General features: G+C 45.4%; 1 protein-coding gene across 2 annotated transcripts in view; it reads right to left on the bottom strand.

Moving 5' to 3' along the window:
* Positions 1–19,845, bottom strand: part of LOC120380952 (agouti signaling protein) — a 129,397-nt gene that overhangs the window by 6,136 nt on the left and 103,416 nt on the right. The window contains exons 2-3 of one of the 2 annotated variants that reach the window (XM_039498891.1): positions 16,115–16,182; positions 13,123–13,277 (exon numbers count right to left, since the gene is read on the bottom strand). In XM_039498891.1, coding sequence (XP_039354825.1) covers positions 13,123–13,276 — 154 coding nt within the window. In that variant the 5' untranslated portion in view covers position 13,277; positions 16,115–16,182. Of the gene's footprint in view, positions 1–12,172; positions 12,327–13,122; positions 13,278–16,114; positions 16,183–19,845 lie in introns of those variants that run through there. The other variant, XM_039498892.1, reaches the window with a different exon arrangement.

Below are 19,845 nucleotides of genomic sequence, written 5' to 3'. Positions count from 1 at the left end.
AGGCATACAAGAGTGATTGAGAGCTAGGGGTCAAGTTCCCATCATGCACTTTCTCCATCCCATAATGCCATTTATAGTCCATAATTTTTGCACCTTTTTTAAAAGTCCCACAAACCTGGATGGCATTTTTGCTGGCAACCATTTCTGACTGAAGCTTGGATCCCGCACAGCTCCGCACTATTGTCACAAGCCCTGCAAACACAGGATGAATGCGCCTCCAGTATGTGCAGAGCTGCAAGAAGAGAACCACGGCGATGGGGAACTGACCATTTTGCAGAGGACAGATTGCTGTGGGACATTGCGCAAACCAGTTCAAAAGGTTGTCAGTGGTGGTCATGGAGCAGTTGCAGATGGTAGAGTGCCATGCCTGGGCCTGCGAAATGAGAACTGCCTGGTGGGATCGCATTGTAATGCAAGTTTGTGATGATGAGCAGTGGCTGCAAGAATTTTTGGATGAGAAGGGCCACATACATGGATCTGTGTGTCAAGTTCGTCCCAGCCTTTCAGCACAAGGACACCAGGGTGAGAGCTACTCTGACTGCACAGAATGGAATGGCAACACTGGATTGCTACTGATCAGACGGAAATCATTTTGGAGTTGGAAAAATCCACAGTGGGGGCTGTTGTCATGCGTGTGTGCAGGGCCATTAATCATCTTCTGCTACGCAGGATTGTGACGCTCAGTAATGTGCAGGACACAGAGCATAGATTTGCAGCAATGGGGTTCCCAAACAGCAGCAGTGTGATAGATGGCTTGTATGCACATCCCTATTTTGGCCTCAGTCCACCTTGACTGTCAACAGAAAGTGTGACCATTGTTGGATCACTGGGATGCTTCCCCGATATCAGTGTGAGCCGGTCATGGAAGGTGCATGTCATTTGCATTTTTAAGAACACAGGACTGTTCAGAACAGTGCAAGCCAGGACATTCCTTCCAGACTGGCGGATTACCATTGGTGATGTTGAAATGCCCGTAGTGATTCTGGGGGGATCTAACCTATCCCTTGCTCCCCAAGCTCATGAAGTCATACAGGGGCCATCTTGACAGCACTGAGGAAACATTCAATGACAGATGAATGTGCTTTCAGTAGCTTGAAGGGCTGCTGGTGGTGTTCACTGACAAGATTGGATCTCAGTGAGAAAAATATCCCAATGGCTATAGCTGCCTGTTGTATCTTGCATAATATCTGTGAGGCAAAGGGGGACAAGTTGCCTCCGGTGTGGAAAGCAGAGGTGGAGTGGCTGTCTGCTGACTTTGAACAGCCAGACACAAGGTCCATTAGAAGAGCTCAGAGTGAAGTTATGTGGCTTAGGGAAGAGCATTTTAAGAGTCAGCCAACAGTAATGTGGTGAGGTGGATTGTATTCTACCTGGCTCTGAAGTCTGGGGGCCTCTCAGGAATTGTGTGGTGCTTGGTGTACATTGATGAATATAACACTGTCTGTTAATGCAGCTATTAGTGTTGTGATACTTGCTGCACATTCATAATTATTACACTGTTTGTCACTGGCCCTATGAGTTCTCTTGCTCTGTTGTAGCCCTGAGGATTAATCTGTTGGTCTGTATAAAATGTCTTTTTGATAAAAGTGTGTAGGCTGCATAGATTAATAGAATTATTTACAATAAGCTATAATGCAAGATACCTAGAAACTTCTAGGCCAGACATCCTGGCCAATTTCCTCTGTGACGCTGAAAGCAACCTTTAAGACCCTTACTCAGAAAAGTAATAATAGGATACAAACCTACGCAAAATGTCCAGGGACTTTTTGAATGTCTGCTAACCTTTCACCTAGTTAGGGTGAAAAGGAGGGAATTTCTGCCCACAAATTTCACACATATATACCGCAGATGCGTACATATCTGTCATCCATACGCACATAAAAGGTCAACCTATGAAAACAGGTACCCTCACCTTTCCATGGGCAAAGACAAATTTGGGCATAGGAGGAAGGATTTCTCCCTATAAAAAGGGTGACAATCCTCCATTAGGTAGGCGATACATCTTTCTATTCTCCATCGTCTCACCCTGCCTACATCTACGAAAGCTGTCAAACTACTGATAAATTGTGGTGTTATTTCTTTTCAAAGTTGTAAGTATGAAATAATTCTTATTTCTGCTAAAGCATCTAAACTATAAAGGGTTTAACTCATAACCAGTTTCTTTATAACTTCCTCTATCAAAGGTGTGAACAACACCCTATTTGCTGCAAAGTGCATTTAGAACTGTGATATTTGTAACTTTGTAATCTCAAACTGCTTTTAACATTTTACATTTACTTCTTGTTTCATTGATTTTAAATAAAAGGTCTTAATTGACTAATTTTGTCTCAGTGTAATTTTCTGTCAAATACCCCAATCTCCTTGTATAAATTCTGTGAAGCCTGATTCAAGACGAACTTTATCTTCTGATCACACATATTGGCGAGCCATACCCATATTATTAATATCTATTAATTATTAATATTATTAATTAATTAGAAAATTAATTATTAAATAAAACTAAATTAAGTGGATAAATTCCACTGTCCCTACTAACCCTCCCCAAATCAGGCTACACTGTACAATAACTAATAGCGGTTTTCAGTACCGTTAGGCATTGTGCAGCATATGTGGTGTAGTAATGATGATGAATTAATTTCCAAAAAATAGAATTTTATTGAGTACCAAAAGCAATGCAAAAATATGTGCAATTTAAAAGAAAATGTAATAAAGACTTCTCAAATAAAGTATTTATTTATTAATACATAAGAACAGAACTTAACATGGGAAATAACATTCATGTCAATTTCAGTCCGTTTATGCTACAGGCACAGCAACCGTGGCTCTCACAGGCCATGTATGTGAAATTGTACTTGTCCTTACTGTTGCCCAGAGTGCAGTAGTAGGGGTACAGATGCAACCATGAAGAATATTAGGGGGTGTAGGGCGATGCTATAGTGGAATTATTGATCAACTGCAAAGGGAGGGGAGCCTGTGCTTACAGAACTTGCAGGTCAACAGAAGTCTATAACATCTGTGTTTGCTGCTGGAGAAGCCCCATTATGCCTGGGTGCTTCTCCTTTTCCTGCTGGGACTCCCGGGCTTTTCTCCTCTCCGCTCTTTCCTTCTCCATAGTGTCTGAAATATTCATCCTCCAGGCCCTGGGTCCTCTTCTTACTCCTCTGTACCATGGTCAGGCATTCCATGGGTGGTGGTGGGGGGGGAACCCCCTGAGGCCGCAATGGCAGCAGCAGCTAATAAAACACACAGAGGTACCATTGTGTTTATAGTCACAACGGAAACCGAACGTTAAGTTTCAGAGCTCCCATCCCTTGCTCCCCTAAAGTTTTAAACAAGACTTTCTTATTGACCCTTCAGCCTTGGAGCACGTCTGCACAGCCCAGCCATGGTTTGTATGGCCCAGCAGGGCCATGGGGAGAATGAGGAAGGAATTGTTCGCCTCCATGAAACCCCAGTTTATGAGGGTACAAGTGCAGGGCACTGGCACTGAGCACTGGCACCATTTCCCATAGGCAGTGGTGATTTTAGCTGGTATCTCCCTCCTGAGAGTAACATAGGCACAGAGAGCACAGCTGCTGCTGGTGTCCCACCTGGGCCCATATGCCAATAGCCTGTGTTCTGCAATGGTGCCTGCTGAAGTCATCATGGACTGGCGTGGGAAAGTGTCCTACTGCCAAGGAAGAAATAAAGCTTCCCTTCTAGAAGCCTTCATGAGAGGATTGCAGAGTATCTCCTTGAAAGTTTCACTGAGGTCTCTTAGGAGGATTCAAGGGACATCCCTATGTACACAAACAAAATACTCCGCATCCCCCTCTCACTCCGCCGGTCTACTCCTACAGGAGAATGAAAAGCAGATATCAACTCTACTTCTCTTTGTTTTACCGCTACCTCTTCTAGTACAAGTAAATTGTAAGCAGAGTCAGGATGAGCTCTACCCTGACATCTGGTGGTAGATTATGGGGAGTGCAGAGTGGAAGTTTCAAGTATTTGCATTAGCATTTCAGTTATTTGCATTGGCACTCCCACCTCACTTAGCATACCGCAAAGCAGCATGGGATGGTTATTTTCACAGCTGTGGGAGCCCCAATTTCGTTGTTATTGGGGCAGGAGCAATAAAATGTTGTCACCCCGATTAAGTAAATGAGGAACTACAAAACTGTCTTATGATAGAGGGTTTCATTATCAATTAAATAGCACTTGCTAGACAAGGGACATGGGTTCCAAAACCCAGTCAAGAGAGAGAGAGATAGGCAGAGGACAGATATTTGTACTGGGTGGTGTAGGCTTCTTGTGTGAGCCAGAAGCACCAGTTCCACCTGTGCCTCTCTCCACTGTGGAATGTCAGAGTTAATTTTTGATTCCCTTAAGAATCTAGATGCAGGTTACTGAGCTGAATTCACTGGTACTGGGGCTCCCCTACTATTATGAGCTGGAATCACTGAAGAGCAGGACTTGCTGAGCTGAGAGCACTGTGCTGATGAGTGGGGGAGCCTGAATCAATACCATGGAGCAGAGCAACTGGCAGAGCGGAGTGGAGCAGTTTGTGCAGCCACTGGGTGAGTGGAGCTGAGCAGCTCGCGAGGACGGCCGGAGCGGATCACAGGACAGCTGGTGGACCAGAGCAGCTGGCAGAGTGGAGCAGCCCACAGAGCAAGCGGAGCTGAGCTGTTTGTGGAGATGACTAGTGGAAGCAGAACCCCACGAAGAGGCAGGGCAGTTGGCCCGGAACCACGTAAGGTGCCCGTTTCTACCCAGGCTGGGGAGGGGGACCTCTGCAGAGAGACTCTTGACTCTGGGGCTGCATTGACCTGGGACAGAGACTTTTGGATTGTGGGACTTTTGGGACTGTGGGTGATTTGGGGGGTTGCTGGACTCAAGGGCCCAGAGAGAAGGACACGGCCCAATTTGCTGGGGTGGGTCTTTGCTCACGGTTTGACCTATGAACTCTAGTTGAGGTATTTTCCCAATTTAATGCTTGTTGTTTATCTCATGTGATTAAACCTTTTCAGCTACAACAAGAGTCTGTGCTTGCAAGAGGGGAAGTATTGCCTCCTTGAGGCGCCCAGGGGTGTGTGTAAGATTTTCCCACGTCACTGGGTGGGGGCTCGAGCTGGTTTGCATTACGTTGTGGGGAAGGGACCCCTAAGTATTGAACCTGGCCCTTGCTGCTATCGTTTCAGCCTGGCAGAGGGGTTACAAATTAATGAAAAGTTGATACCTGTGTCCTGGTAAGCTGGAGTCGGGTGCCATCTGTACATTTAAACATTGTAGCAGAAAATGCATTCACACATTTCCCTGAGATTCCTGCCCCTTCATTGGGCGTGCCCGTGCTTGGCTGCCAGGACTGGCTAGTCGGAGGTGGAGCCTCAAACAGGTCCTGGCTCGTGGCATAGCCGGATCCCCCGTCACATGTCCACCACCCTCCTCTTCCTCCTCACTGTCCACAGCAGGGATCTGTGTCTTGGGCTCCTTGGAGGTATCCACGGTGCTCTGTGGGGTGGTGGCGGTGTCTCCATCAGGTGTGACATGCAGCTTGTTGTAAAAGCAGCAGATCTGTGGTTTGGCACCACATCAGCTGTTGGCACCAGATCAACCATTGGCCTCCCTGACCTTCTGGTATGCCTGATGCAGTTCCTTCACTTTCCTACAGCAGTGCTGCTGATTCCTGTCATACACCTTTGCCTGCATCCTCCATGCATTTCTGCTCATAGGTGTCCACATTTCTAGAATGGGTCTGTATCTGTGCCTGCATAGCCTCTTCTCCCCACAGACCCAGGAGATCCAATACCTCCTGTCTACTCCAGGCAGGAGCATGGCTGGAGCTTGTGACTAACATGATCAATTGGGCAGTTGCACACAACAAAGGAGAACTGCTCTGTTAGCTGTGCTCACCAAGCTAGGCCATCAGGAAAAGGCATTTCAAAAATATGTGCGGTTTTCAAAGGATGGATGGGCATAGGCCAGGGGTATAATAGACCAGGGACGGCTAAGCCTCCCCTAGTGTTACTGCGGCCGCTGGACGCTGGTTGTGGGGTTTTCACTGAAGTTTTTGTTTATTATTATGCTCCATGCAGGTTCTGGGGTGGCTGAGGAGGTGGTATGTGCTGCTCAGCTTCCTGGGTTCATCAGTCATCTCCCTGGACTCCAGGGCGATTGCTGATAAAACCAGAAAGCTGAGTAACACATACCTCCTCAGCCACCCCAGAACCTGCATGGCACATATCAAAAGCTCAGGTTCTTCAGGAAGAGATGAGCTTTTCGTGCGAGGTGGTTTGGGGTCTCAGGAGGGGAAGTGTGGTGCAGCTTGGAGGGCTCCTCCGGCCATGGGGGAGGGAGGGGGAGGGGTGGGGGGGTCAGAGCTCCACTTGGCCTGAGGGGTCATCCGGCCACACGAGGGCTCGGAGCTCCAGCCATGGGGGGGGGGCGGGGAGGGGAGGCTCAGGACTTCTCTGGGAGGAGGGACTCTGGTCACAGGAGGGGCCTCAGGTGGAAGAGGTGGAACTGGGGGGGCGGGGCTAGCCTCCCCTAAGGAGGGCTCCTCCCGCCGCCCATGGGGATGGGGCTCGTGGTCTCTGTGACCCTTGGGCAGTTCACAATTGTGACCAAAGTAGTCAGTATCAGGCACTGTGGGACAGCTGCTGGAGGACTGTTAGGTCAACATAGATCATGCAGTGTCTACACTCACAATGCATCCGCCACAGTACATTGACCCTGGCTCAACGCTACTTGGGGAGGTGGTGTTACTGCATTGCCGTACCGGAGTGCTTGCACTGGTGGGACACAAAGCTGAGTGAAAGCAAGGGCAGGAGCTGGGTTGTGGAAATGGGGTAGGACCTGAGGGGTGGGGAGTGGATAGAAGAAGGGGAGTGTGGAGGGGCTGGAGTTTGGGTGTGTATAGGGCAAGGGGCAGGAGACAGAGATGGGAGGCAAACAGGAGCTGAGGGAGACAGAGACAGGGTGAGGGCACTGGGGCAGGACAGTCTATAATCCATTACAGCACACTCCCCTCCAGAACCTGTAATTGAACCCAGGAGTCCTGACTCTCTACAGTCCTCTACTGCCAACGCATAGCTGTGGAACTCACTGGCAAAGTGTGTCTCATCTCCCACTAATGGCATGGTCCACATAGAGGAAAACAGCTTACTACTGTTAACAGCTACTCCATTAGCTCAAGTGGTAGATGTTTATGCTGTGGAGCTAAAGATCCAAACCCTGCTGATGACCAAAGTCGATGGTCTATATGGTTCCACATGACAGCATTTTTTTCAATTTTTAAAGAAATAATTAATTGATGTATTAGGAAATTATACCCCCAAACTATGTTAAACTAGCCAAGTCAAGCACTCAGAAGATAGGAATTGCCAGATTTGCCCATGTGTAAGGGGACTGTTGTCCCCTTACTAACACTCAGTGGGGGTGTTTTGGTTGGCTAGCTCCCAGTACCAAAAGAAAGGGGAAGGGCCAATGAGAAATCAGGAGCCTGAGACTGACAGTCCCCAGGAACAATGGGAAGAGGCCAATGCTCCAGGTCAGCCTGATTGACAGGGCAGGCAGGCTAATCAGGGAGTCAGGAGGCCAGGGTGAGTCCATCCTCTGTGTGAGCTGGAAAATTGCCTGGGTCAGACAGAGTGGGGCCGAGCTGAGGAGAAAGCAGGGGCCCAAGCTGAGCTGGGGAGCAGAGCAGTGCCCGATCCAGAGGCGGGGGGGGAGGGGGGGTGAGTTATATGGGCCTGTGGTGCCCATGCTCCAGGAATATTCAGGGCCCAGGAGCCAAGCTCCACCAATGTTTGGGGCTGGCTCTCCCCCCCAGCCCCGCCTGCCGCCCCCACGCACCTCCCCTGGAGTGTCTCCCAGCCCTGCCTGCTGCCCCCAGGCAATTTAAAAGGGGGGGCCCCCAGCCGCCACCGGCAGCACAGCGGGGCTAAGGCAGCTTCCTGCCCACCCTCACTCCATGCCACTCCCAGAAGAGGGTGGCATGGGGGTGTGTGTTTCTGTACGCTGCCCTTGCCCCGTCTCTGCAGCTCCCATTGGCCAGGAACTGTGGCCAGTGGGAGCTGCAGGGGTGGTGCCTGGGGGCAGCAGTGCGTGGAGACCCCCCAGCACCCCCTGCCTAGGAGCTATTGCCATAGAGGTGTGCGGGTTGCTTTCGGGAGCCGCCCGAGGTAAGCGCCGCACCCCTGCTCAGCCCCTCCTGCACCTCAACCTCCAGCCCAGAGCCCGTACCCCACACGCAATCTCCCTCCCAGAGCCTGCACCCCAAACCCCCTCCCACACCCAAACTCCCTCCCAGAGCCTGCACCCCAACCCCCTGCCCAATCTCCCTCCCAGAGCCTGCATCCCAAACTCCCTCCCAGAGCCTTAGGCAAGTGGGACGGGGGGTGGGACTTTGAGCCACTCTGGGCACCACCAAAGGTTATACAAACCTGCCGCCTCTGTCCAGAGGGGCCAGAAAAGCAGCCCAGGGAGCAGGTCAGAGCTGGGAGCAGAGTCACAGAAGCAGCCCACAGAGCAGACCTGTGCTGGGAGCAAAGCTGCAGCAACCAGAGCCAGGGGGGCAGAGACGCAGCCCAGAGAGCTGGAGGCAGAGCAGCAGCAGCAGCCATGCTGAGGCAGTGTGGAGCTGGAGCTGAGGCTGGAGCAGTCCGGAGCCGGGTGCAGCTAGGGAGAGTGAGGGGGACCCTGGGCAGTGGGCCCAGCTCAGGGAGACGCCCCCCGCCAAGAGGCTCTGCAGGCCAGACTTGGAGGGGGATCGTAACCCTGACAGGGTTGAGGCAACGCTGGGAAGAAGGGTCCTGCCACCAAGAGCCTGAGGGTGTGTGGCCACCGCCAGAGCAAGTGTCCGACCTGCAGCATCCCTGCAGCACAGCCAGGGCCTGAGAAGCAGGCCTGGGACATGTGAGGAACAGACTGAACTTCCCTTACGTTCCAGAGATGCTGGTTGTGATGCCCCTGTGCCAGAGAGCAGAGTGACGGGTTTTCCTTGAACCTTTCCCGTTTTTTTCCTTATTTTTTTAAATTGATTGTTGTTTAATAAACTGTATTTGCTTTGAACTGTATGTAATGATCAGTGGGTCAGGGAACTGTCCAGTATGGAGGGAGCACCCCAGAGTGGAGACCCCCTAGCCCCTGCCCTAAGTGACCACGACAAGGTTGGGGGTCGAGCCCCCCAGGAATCCTGGGCCCAGGTTTGTTGAGGTTACCAAGACTCTGCCACATAGGCGAGTGTAAGGGGAGTCCTCGAGGTCAGGCAGGCCTGGGGGTAAAGGGAGTGGGAGCGAGGACTCAGATCCTTTCACTAGCCCATTTCACCGGGGTAGCGTATAAGCCAGGAAAGTTCCACACAATAGTGGGACCATTCCCCTGCTTACACATGCAACATTAATTTGGCCCCCTTCTGCATATGCATTGTGATAGTTGTTCATTGTGTGCTCACACACTAATTCCCCCCCCGGCCTGATCTAAGGGTTCCTTATTCAGTGCCCAGAACTGACCTGTCCTGGGAATGAATGAAAGCTCTGTAGTGAAGGAAACTGTTGTCTGCAGGACTCCTGTATCTTTTTGTTTTTCGGAAGTTGGAAGGCATGTAGTGAGTAAGGCAGACAACGGCAGACAGAAAGGATGGTCTTGTGGTTCAGGCTGTCAAATGCTGCCCCCAAGAACTGGATTCTATCCCTGCCTCTGTGTCATATGGGCAACCTCTTAAGCTGGATCTCTTGCTGACTAACTTCTAGGTAACTAACTTCTGCTCTGGTTATCTCTTCTGTAATTCATGCTCCCATAGCTTCTCTTCAGGGAATACACAAAGGGCAGATTGTTTGGGAGTTGACAGATTCATAAACTACTCCATGCATGATTAACAGGCCTCCTGAGCTCCTTTTGAAAATGAGAGCCACCTAGCGGATATAAGCCTGAATGACAGACAAAGCTACCATGTCTAAAGTCACCTCATGCTTCAGAAGTGATATTATAAACTGCCATTGCACAGGGAGGAAGGTGAAACTGTTTAAGCATTACAATGAATAATTATTAATTATTATATCTATCGCTTTAGTGCCCAAAGAACCCAATCAAGATTGTGGTTTTGTACAAATACAAAGGTTAATTAAAGTGGTTATATTTTCAAAATAAAATACTGGGTGTTTTTACAACATCATATTTTAGGGTTATGAAATATTTCTACAACAGGCAAAAGTGCATGATTTTGCTTTAAATATGTGCTGGTCTTGCTACTGCCTGTTCTGATTTAACAGCAAATATGACAAATGTGAACATGCTTGTCTGAGTGGAGGATTTTTTCCAGTATCTGAATAAGTTTATCATGAAACACTGAACAAGTGTCATTAACATTCTGAGAAAATGAACAGTTCTGATACCGTATACGCCTGTTTGACTTTTCTTTTCACTCGAATCAGTGTTCAGCTGGAATGTCTACTCCTCATAAGCTCAGAGCAAATTCCATTCAGTTTTGTAGGTTGTCTGGAACTTACATCTTGCAATTATAAGAAAATAATAATAAATGTTTTGGCTGATTAAATGAAAATCTGGGACATGTCAGGCACCCTGAAAAATTCATCATATAAAAAAATATGATGGTCCTCGTAAAGTCAGGATGTATACTGTGTATGAGAGGTAACCCTTGCATTGAAAATATAAGTGATCAAGAATGCCATCCACATATTACAAAATCTGCATGCAAATGGTGGTCACTTGTGAACACATTGATTCAATTTGTGTGCAGTCCCAGTAACTGCACATGCAAATAAGATGAGTAATTGCACATTCATCTAATCAGCACTAACCAAGTCCAACCCTGCTTAGCTTGAGAGATGTGATTTGATACCCAAAGTAGAATCGCTGCAGGCCATTTATGAAAACCTGATATTGCTTGTTGATGGGGACCATCCATAATCAAATCTATTTTGTAATTTTCCTACTGTAACTCAATTGGGATTTGGGAACAATAGGCCAGTTAAAATATTTTTCTTAACCCAATATTGCCATGGAATAATTTTAAACAATTTGCCTTGATGTTTCAATAACCTCCTATTGTGATGTCACCTGCTATCCATTGAATTTAAGTGCCTAGGGAATGTTGTTCCATATTTTCTGTGTGTTTTTAAATGTAAGGTGATATGAGCACAGAGCTAAGGACTGAAGAGTTGTGCTGTATAGAGGGGAGAGCATAAATAATAGGTAACGAATTTGTACCATTCTGCTCATTGTGTATCCAACCAGAAGTTACACGGCTTGTATCAGGCAAGTGGGACTGAGTTAATGAAGGCAGAAGCTTCATCATAAACTCTGAAATTGGGTATTAGAACCAGCTGATGATGGAGAGAAATTCCCTCAAATAACCCAAGCTCTCCCCAGAGAAAAACATGCAACAGTGTATTTCTCAGCTGGACTGATGATGTTGGTGTTCCAGCTGAGAGGGTGACTAGAACCCCAAATACAGGAACAATACATACATGTAGCCACCTTGCACTGGCATCTCATAGCCTAATACAGCTGTGTAGCTGACTATACTGCAAAGTGAGAGAAGCAGGTGGAGCAACTAGTAATGATCACTTGATTACCTTCCCTTCAGATTTCTTTACAATTGATATTTTGTATGTAAATACTGTGACATGGAAAGGGGCCCTCTTGAGAACCCTGGGAACGTTGCAGTCTATTTGACTAGTGACTTTGTATAAATGATACTAATAATTAATATCAGCTTATGCATCTTTAGTACCTTTCATTGGGCAGCTCAAACATTTCATAGGTGCTGCAGGCTGATGAAACTCTCTGGTGTCCTCTGCTGTTGCTTACACATATCACAGGCAACAGCTTGATCACACACTTCTTTTCTTAACTAGGCTAGGAGGTAACCCAGGTGGGCCCCTCTCTAGCCCCCACTCTAGCCTGATCCTCCCAGATAGGCCCCTTTTCTTTGCTCTCTAGCCAGCTCCCCACACTCCGTATCCTTGTCACCCCCACTCCAGCCATTCTCCTCCTTTCTCCCCCACTTTAGGATCCCACAATTGGGTCTTTCGATTCCAATTCCAGCCAGCCTCCCTGCTCAGCCAGGCCTTCATTTGTGCATAAAAAGTTGGGATAACACAGAGCTCAGACCACATGAGCAATGAAATGTGCAGCCCTCTAAGTATCATCTTTAGGGTTCACAACATACCTCCTGAGGCAGGCATTATTAGTTCCATTTTCCAGACAGGGAAGTGGTAAGGTAACTTGCTCATGGTCACAGAGGGAGTCAGTGGCAGAGCCAGAACAGAATCCTGAGTTCCAGACTCCCAGCCTTTTGCTGTGTCAATCAGCACATGCTTGCTCCTCTGTATAGCACAGCAGCAACAGGATGAGCCCCTCAGGTCCTTCCCTGCCAATGTGCCTCAAGCCTGACTTGAGAGGACCCAATTCTCCACTGCCCAGCACCCTCTGTAGTAATTTACACTGGTGTAAAGTGAGTGACAAGTGCTATTAAACAATAATGAGCATGATTCACACCCCTTTTGCACTCACTTTGGTTTTATGGCTACATCAGGTTAATAATTCATAGATTGCATGGCCCTCCCCCAGGGGCCGCAGCGCTTCCTGGAGCGGCGCGGGGCTGGAGACAGGGCAGGTATGCAGGGAGCCTGCCCTGGCCCCAGTGCGTGCTGCTGCCATCCCGGAGCCGCTTCAGGTAAGCAGCGCCAGGCTGGAGCCTGAACCCCTCCTGCACCTCACCCCCCAACTCCTTTCCCTAAGCCCCCTGCCTGCACCTCGCATCCCTCCTGCAGCCCAACTCCCTGCCCTGAGTCCCCTGCTGCACCTTGCACCCTTGTGCACCCCTGCCCTGAGCCCCCTGCTGCACCCCACATCCCTCCTGCACCCCACACCCTTCCTCTGCCCCAATCCCTTGCCCTGAGCCCCTTCCTGCGCACCGTGCCCTCTCCCACACTCCCTCCTGCACTCCAACCCCCTGCCCCAGCCCTGCATACAATTTCCCCACCCAGATGTGGCCCTTGGCCCAAAAAGTTTGCCCACCCCTTTTGTAGTAAGATGTCAACATGCCCTCTCTTAATTTATAACCACACTGTTTTCTGCAAAGTGCTTCAGCTTGCCACCAAATAGCATTTTACTAACCTACTATAGAGATGGGTGGGAGATCTGGGAGTTTCATTTTGTTGCTGGTTGCCAGATTGGTGTCTCTGTTCTCCTCAAAGATCATGTGTGAATAGGCAGTTGAAAGCAAAATGGAGCAGAGAAATAAAGCAAGGAAGAGGTTCTTATCTTCCATCCTGGGGAGAAAAGAAAATGTGCTTCCATGAACACCAAAATCAGTCACAAATTATAGAGAGGGCGAGGGAAGAGTGGGGAAAAGAGCTTAGAAATGGTTTACTATGGAGTGATACAGGTTCCCAGACAAAATAATCTTCAATTTCACAGTATTGCTGTGTTTAATACCTTCATAGAGTAAAATGTTTGGAAGTGTTAAGTTAAATCATACCCTATGTTCTGCAATGAGTTTGCAATCACATAACTGCTAACGAATTAGGCACATGTCAGAATACAAACAAAATTTCATGCTCTAACTGTGGTGAAAGTTTTGGGGTTGCAAAAGCTTTTCTAGTGAAACGCAATAAATTCCCAGAAGAATCTCAGACTTGGAAAACATGCTTATTGTTTGGATTTTAGAGTGGCTCGCTTCATATATTTGTAGCATTTTGCTGCTAGTAGAGGAACACCTAGGATAGGGTGCAAGTTACAATAGAACCTCAGAGTGATGAACACCACCAGAATTATGAACTGACCAATCAACCACACCTCTCATTTGGAATCAGAAGTAGGCAATCAGGTAGCAGCAGAGACCAGCAAAAAAAAAAAAAAAAGCAAAGTTAAACATAAATTATTAAAAAAATAAAGGGAAAGCAGCATTTTTCTTCTGCCTAGTAGAGTTTCAGAGCTGTATTAAGTCAATGTTCAGTTGTAAACTTTTGAAAGAACAACCATAATGTTTTGCTCAGTTACAAACATTTCAGAGTTACAAACAACCTCCATTCCTGAGGTGTTTGAAATTCTGAAGTTCTACTGTATATCTGCTCCAGAAGGGGTTGTTATTGGAGCTAGCGGGAAGTGTTCATATGAAAAAATATGTGACTGAAAACCACCATTTTCTAAAAATAATTTTTTTCCCAAATGTTCACTTGTTCAAAACATTGCAACAGAAACTTGCAAAGAAGAAGTTTAGGCTGTTGGTTGTTGTATGATTTTTTTTCTTTCTTTTTTTTTGCAGGGGAGGGTCTTGTTGCTGATTTTGGCTGGTTGACATTAGTCACATGGTGGAATTCATTCAAAATTAATTACCCCCCCCACCTTGTTTTTGAACATTTCCTATTTTTAGACTGTTCCATATGAGGTCTAACCTGTGCCTTGTATGATGGTACTAACACTTCCCCGTCTCTACTGGAAATACCTCGCTTGATGCATCCTAGGACTGCATTAATCTTTTTAATGGCCGCATCACATTGGTGGCTCATAGTTGTCCTGTGATCAACCCATACACCCAGGTCTTTTTCCTCTTCTGTCACTTCCAACTGATACGTCCCCAGTTTACAGCAAAATTTCGTATGGTTAGTCCCTAAATGCATGACCTTAGACATTGCACTATTAAATTTCATCCCATTTCTGTTACTCCAGTTTACAAGGTCATCCAGGTCTTCTTGTACGATATTCTGGTCCTCCTCGGTATTGGCAATACCTCCCAACTTTGTGTCATCTGCAAATTTTATTAGCACACTCCAACTTTTTGTGCCAAGGTCAGTAATAATAACGTTAAATAAGACTGGTTCCAAGACAGATCCCTGAGGAATTCCATTAATAACTTCCCTCCTGCCTGACAGTTCACCTTTCAGTATGATCCATTGTAGTCTCCCTTTTAACCAGTTCCTTACCCACCTTTCAATTCTCATATTAATCCCCATCTTCTCCAATTTAATAATTTCCCATATAGAGTTATATCAAATGCCTTACTGAAAGCCAGGTAGATTAGATTTACTGCATTTCCGTTGTTTAAAAAATCACTTATCTTCTCAAAGAAGGAGATAAGGTTGGTTTGGCATGTTCTACCTTTTTGTAAAACCATGCTGTATTTTATTCCAATTACTGTTAATCTCTGTCCTTAACTGCTTCCTCTTTCAAAATTTGTTCCAAGACCTTGCATACAATTGAGGTTAAACTAACAGGCCTGTAAAAGCAACAAAGAATCCTGTGGCACCTTATAGACTAACAGACGTTTTGCAGCATGAGCTTTCGTGGGTGAATACCCACTTCTTCAGATGCAAGACAGGCATCTGTAGTTTCCTGGATCATGGTTTTTCCTCTTTCTTAAAAAGGGAGGCTCATGCATTAAGCTCCAGAGGTCTCAGGTTTGATCCCAGGCACCGATGACTGAGGCCTGTTGACATTACATCTGGAAATGAGATAATATCTAACACCTGTTGGGAATTAGTTCTGCCTTCCTTCAGGGGATTGGACTAGATAACCTATCCAGATCCCTTCTAGTCCTACATTTCTATGGTTCTATATAGCACTTTCATCCCCAACCACTCCAACAGCCACATGGGAATTACTTAATCCACTCCTGAAATGCTGCCACCTCTGGGGTGAAGTGATGCAGCTGCTCAACAGCATGCAGCAACACTAGAGAACAGTTGTGGACAGGAAATGAAGAACAGTTTAGCCAGTTGAAACTGAAAGGGGAACTTCATGACAAGAATGGTTATAACCCACTGGAATTTGGCCAGAACGAAGTCTAGTCTAGCATCTTGTACTATTGTAAAAGGCTCGTTATGATATTAATCAACCACAAGTATTCAAGACTTCAGCTTCATGTCTTGTCTGAAAGGCATATACCACCCTCCCTAATTTCGCAATAAACCGGATTCATATTTTGACATCCCACATCCCAGTAGTTCCTCCAGCAGTTCTGACATCCCTGTGTTTGGGCAGCTGGCCCTAGTGAAGTTGAGGGCTGGTTTTACTTTTACTGTGTATTAGTTTTGTGCTGTGTCACGAATTCATTGACGACTGTGTCTGCCAGCACAAAATTCAAAGGAACAAAAAGAGCGAGGCCAACCTTTTCTCGTGATTCGCTTGCCGTAAGCGCAGTCGATCACATCAATAGCGGGACAAAGGAGGCAGAAGCTGTGGATTAAAGGAGAAGAAAAGGTTTGCAGATAAAATTACCAAGCGTGCACTGCACTTTCATTTGTCGACTCAGCTGACATAATCTACTGTGGCCTGTCTTTAAAACACACTGTTGTGCAGTGTCAAATCATTTAGTAACAGCATTAAAAGATTTGAAAAAGGTTCATTCAACAGGTGCCTTTGCAGAGCCCTTAATTTCACCACAGATCATTCATTATAAATCAGAATACATTGTCTATGGAAAAACAAAAATTATGAACACAAAGGACCAAGTCTTCCAATGTGTATGGAGGGCTTTGTGGTACTTGATAGAACCTGCACACATCTACCAAAGTGATATATGCCATCATGTGCCAGCAATGCCCCTCTGCCATGTACATTGGCCAAACTGGACAGTCTCTACGCAAAAGAATAAATGGACACAAATCTGACATCAGGAATCATAACATTCAAAAACCAGTAGGAGAACACTTCAGTCTCACTAGTCACTCAATAACAGACCTAAAAGTGGCAATTCTTCAACAAAAAAACTTCAAAAACAGACTCCAACGTGAAGCTGCAGAACTGGAAGTAATTTGCAAACTCGACACCATCAGATTAGGTCTGAATAAAGACGGAGTGGTTGGGTCATTACAAAACCTAAACTTAATTTCCGCAATACTGATTTCTCCCTCTCACACCTTCTTGTCAACTGTCTGTAATGGGCCAGACTCTTACCACTTCAAAAGTTACTTCCTCCCTTGGTATCCTGCTGTTAATTGATTTATCTTGTTAGACCGACCTCACCCTTGGTAAAGCAACCCCTATCCTTTCATGTATTTATACCTGCTCCTGTATTTTTCACTTCATGCATCTGATGAAGTGGGTTCTAGCCCACAAAAGCTCATGTCCAAATAAATTTGCCCCAAGGACTCCTCATTTTTTTTTGCTGATACAGACTAACACGGCTACCACTCTGAAACCTAATACATTTTGGTTTCTTTTTATTTGCCTTCAGATTTTTGAGTGTTTAGGCCACATTGGGATCACATTTTTAAGCTCTCTCTGATCATGAAGACTAGGGATTTAATTTTTTTTTGTAAATGAAAGCTGAGATACTCAGGTATTCACACATGTCCAACACTTGGGGCTTTAAGGAAAACAAAATTATTGCAAGACTCATGATAACATGGCCAGAGTTGGCAACATTGTGGCTAAACCAGTTTAAGTGCATCTATATTTAGGGTTTAAGCACACTGAATTTAAAACTGGGGTGAGTTCATTATCAGACCAAAAGTTGCTAAGTGAATTAAGTGTAGTTCTTTTGATATGCTAAAATAATTTCCTCTCTAAAGGATCTCTATAAGGTTTGGGGAAGGATAAAAGGTCTTTATTGCTGGAATTAACTGTACTACATTTAACATGCCAAGATGACTTCCTCTGCACTAAATCTTTTTAAAGTTTGGGAAAGGATAAGAGATCTTCATTGTTGGAATTAACTATTGCCACCTTTTCCTGATGTACCTCCCAGATAATGACATTTCTTTAGTTCTAAATTTGAATTGCGCTGGAATTTTAGATAATACTCGTGTACCCATCTGGTCCAAGAATCCCCAGCAATCCACATAATCACTTTTGGAACTTCTTCTATCATGGAAAAGGAGTAAGTACTAATGAAGATTTACCACAGAAAGCTATGCAGTACTTTGACCATCATTTACTCATAATGATGGCTGTATTTTGAAATCAAAGGGGTCCCCCAAGGATCTGTCCTGGGACCAATGCTGTTTAACATATTCATAAATGATTTGGAAAAAGGGGTGAACGGTGAGGTGGCAATTACTCAAGACAGCTAAGTCCAAACCTGACTGCAAAGAGTTTCAGAGAGATCTCACAAAACTGGGTGTCTGTGCAACAAAATGGCAGATGAAATTCAATGCTGATAAATGCAACATAATACACATTGGAAAACATAATTCAATCCATACATACAAAATGATGAGGTCTAAATTAGCTGTTATCACTCAAGAAAGAGAACATGGAGTCATTGTGGATAGTTAAATAAAAAAAAATAGTTCTCTGAAAACATTTGCTCAATGTGCAGCAACTGTCAAAAAAAGCTAACAGAATGTTAGGGACCACTAGGAAAGGGATAGATAATAAAACAGAAAATATAATGACATTATATAAATTGATGGTGTGCCCATATCATAGAATCATTATGCCCTTCCAGCATGACTGTGAACCACTGATAACTACTCTCTGGGAATGATTTTCCAACCAGTTATGCACTCACCTTATAGTATCTCCATCTAGGTTGTATTTCCCTATTTTGTTTATCAGAAGATCATGCGAGACAGTATCAAAAGCCTTACTAAAGTCAAGATATACCACATCTACCACTTTTCCCCATCTACAAGGCTTGTTACCCTGTCACAGAAAACTATCAGGTTCGTTTGACACGATTTGTTCTTGACAAATCCATGCTGACTGTTATTTATCACCTTATTATCTTCTAAGTATTTGCAAATTGATTGCTTAATTGTTTGCTCCATTATCTTTCCGGGTACAGAAGTTAAGCTGACTGGTGTGTAATTGCCTGGGTTGTCCTTATTTCCCTTTTAATAGATGGGCACTATATTTGCCCTTTTCCAGTCTTTTGGAATGTCTCCTGCCTTCCATGACTTTTCAAAGATAATTACTAATGGCTCAGATATCTCCTCAGTCAGCTCCTTGAATATTCTAAGATGGATTTCATTAAGTCCTGATGATTTGAAGACATCTAACTTGTCTAAATAATTTTTGACTTGTTCTTTCCCTATTTTAGATTCGGATCCTACCTCATCTTTACTGGCATTCACTATGTTAGACGTCCAATCACCACCATTCTTCTGGTGAAAACCGAAACAAAGAAGTGATTAAGCACCTCTGCCATTTCCATATTTTCTGTTATTATCTTTTTCCCCCCTCATTGAGTAACGGGCCTACTCTGTCCTTGGTCTTCCTCTTACTTATAATGCATTTGTAGAATGTTTTCTTGTTTCCTTTTATGTCCCTAGCTAGTTTGATCTCATTTTGTGCCTTGGCTTTTCTAATTTTGTCCGTACATACTTGTTATTTGTTATATTCACCCTTTGTAATTTGACTGAGTTTCCACTTTTTGTAGGACTTTTTTTTGAGTTTTATCTTGAACACTGTGTACAGTTCTGGTCACCTCATCTTAAAAAAGATATGTTCAAATTGGAAAAAGTACAGAGAAGGGCAATAAAAAATGATTAGAGGGATGTAACAGCTTCCATATGAGGAGAGATTAAAAAGACTAGGACTGTTCATCTTAGAAATGAAATGACTAAAGGGCGATTTGATAGAAGTCTATAAAATCATGACTAGTGTGCAGTAAGTGAATAAGGAAGTGTTATTTACCGCTTCACATAACACAAGAACTAGGGGTCACCAGATGAAATTATTAGGCAGCAGGTTTAAAACAAACAGAGGAAGTACTTTACACAACACACAGTCAACCTGTAGAACTACTTGCCAGAGGATGTTGTGAAATAACTAGGTAAGCTCATGGATGATAGGTCCATTGATGGGTATTAGCCAAGATAGTCAGGGATGCAACCTCATGCTCTGACTGCCCGAAGCTAGGATTAGAGGGCAGGGGATGGATCACTTGATAAT

This window comes from Mauremys reevesii, linkage group 13 (genome assembly GCF_016161935.1).
Source record: "Mauremys reevesii isolate NIE-2019 linkage group 13, ASM1616193v1, whole genome shotgun sequence".
In the NCBI taxonomy this organism is placed as follows: domain Eukaryota; kingdom Metazoa; phylum Chordata; order Testudines; family Geoemydidae; genus Mauremys; species Mauremys reevesii.
Note: the sequence above shows the minus strand (reverse complement) of the source record. Positions and strands in the feature narration are given on the sequence as shown.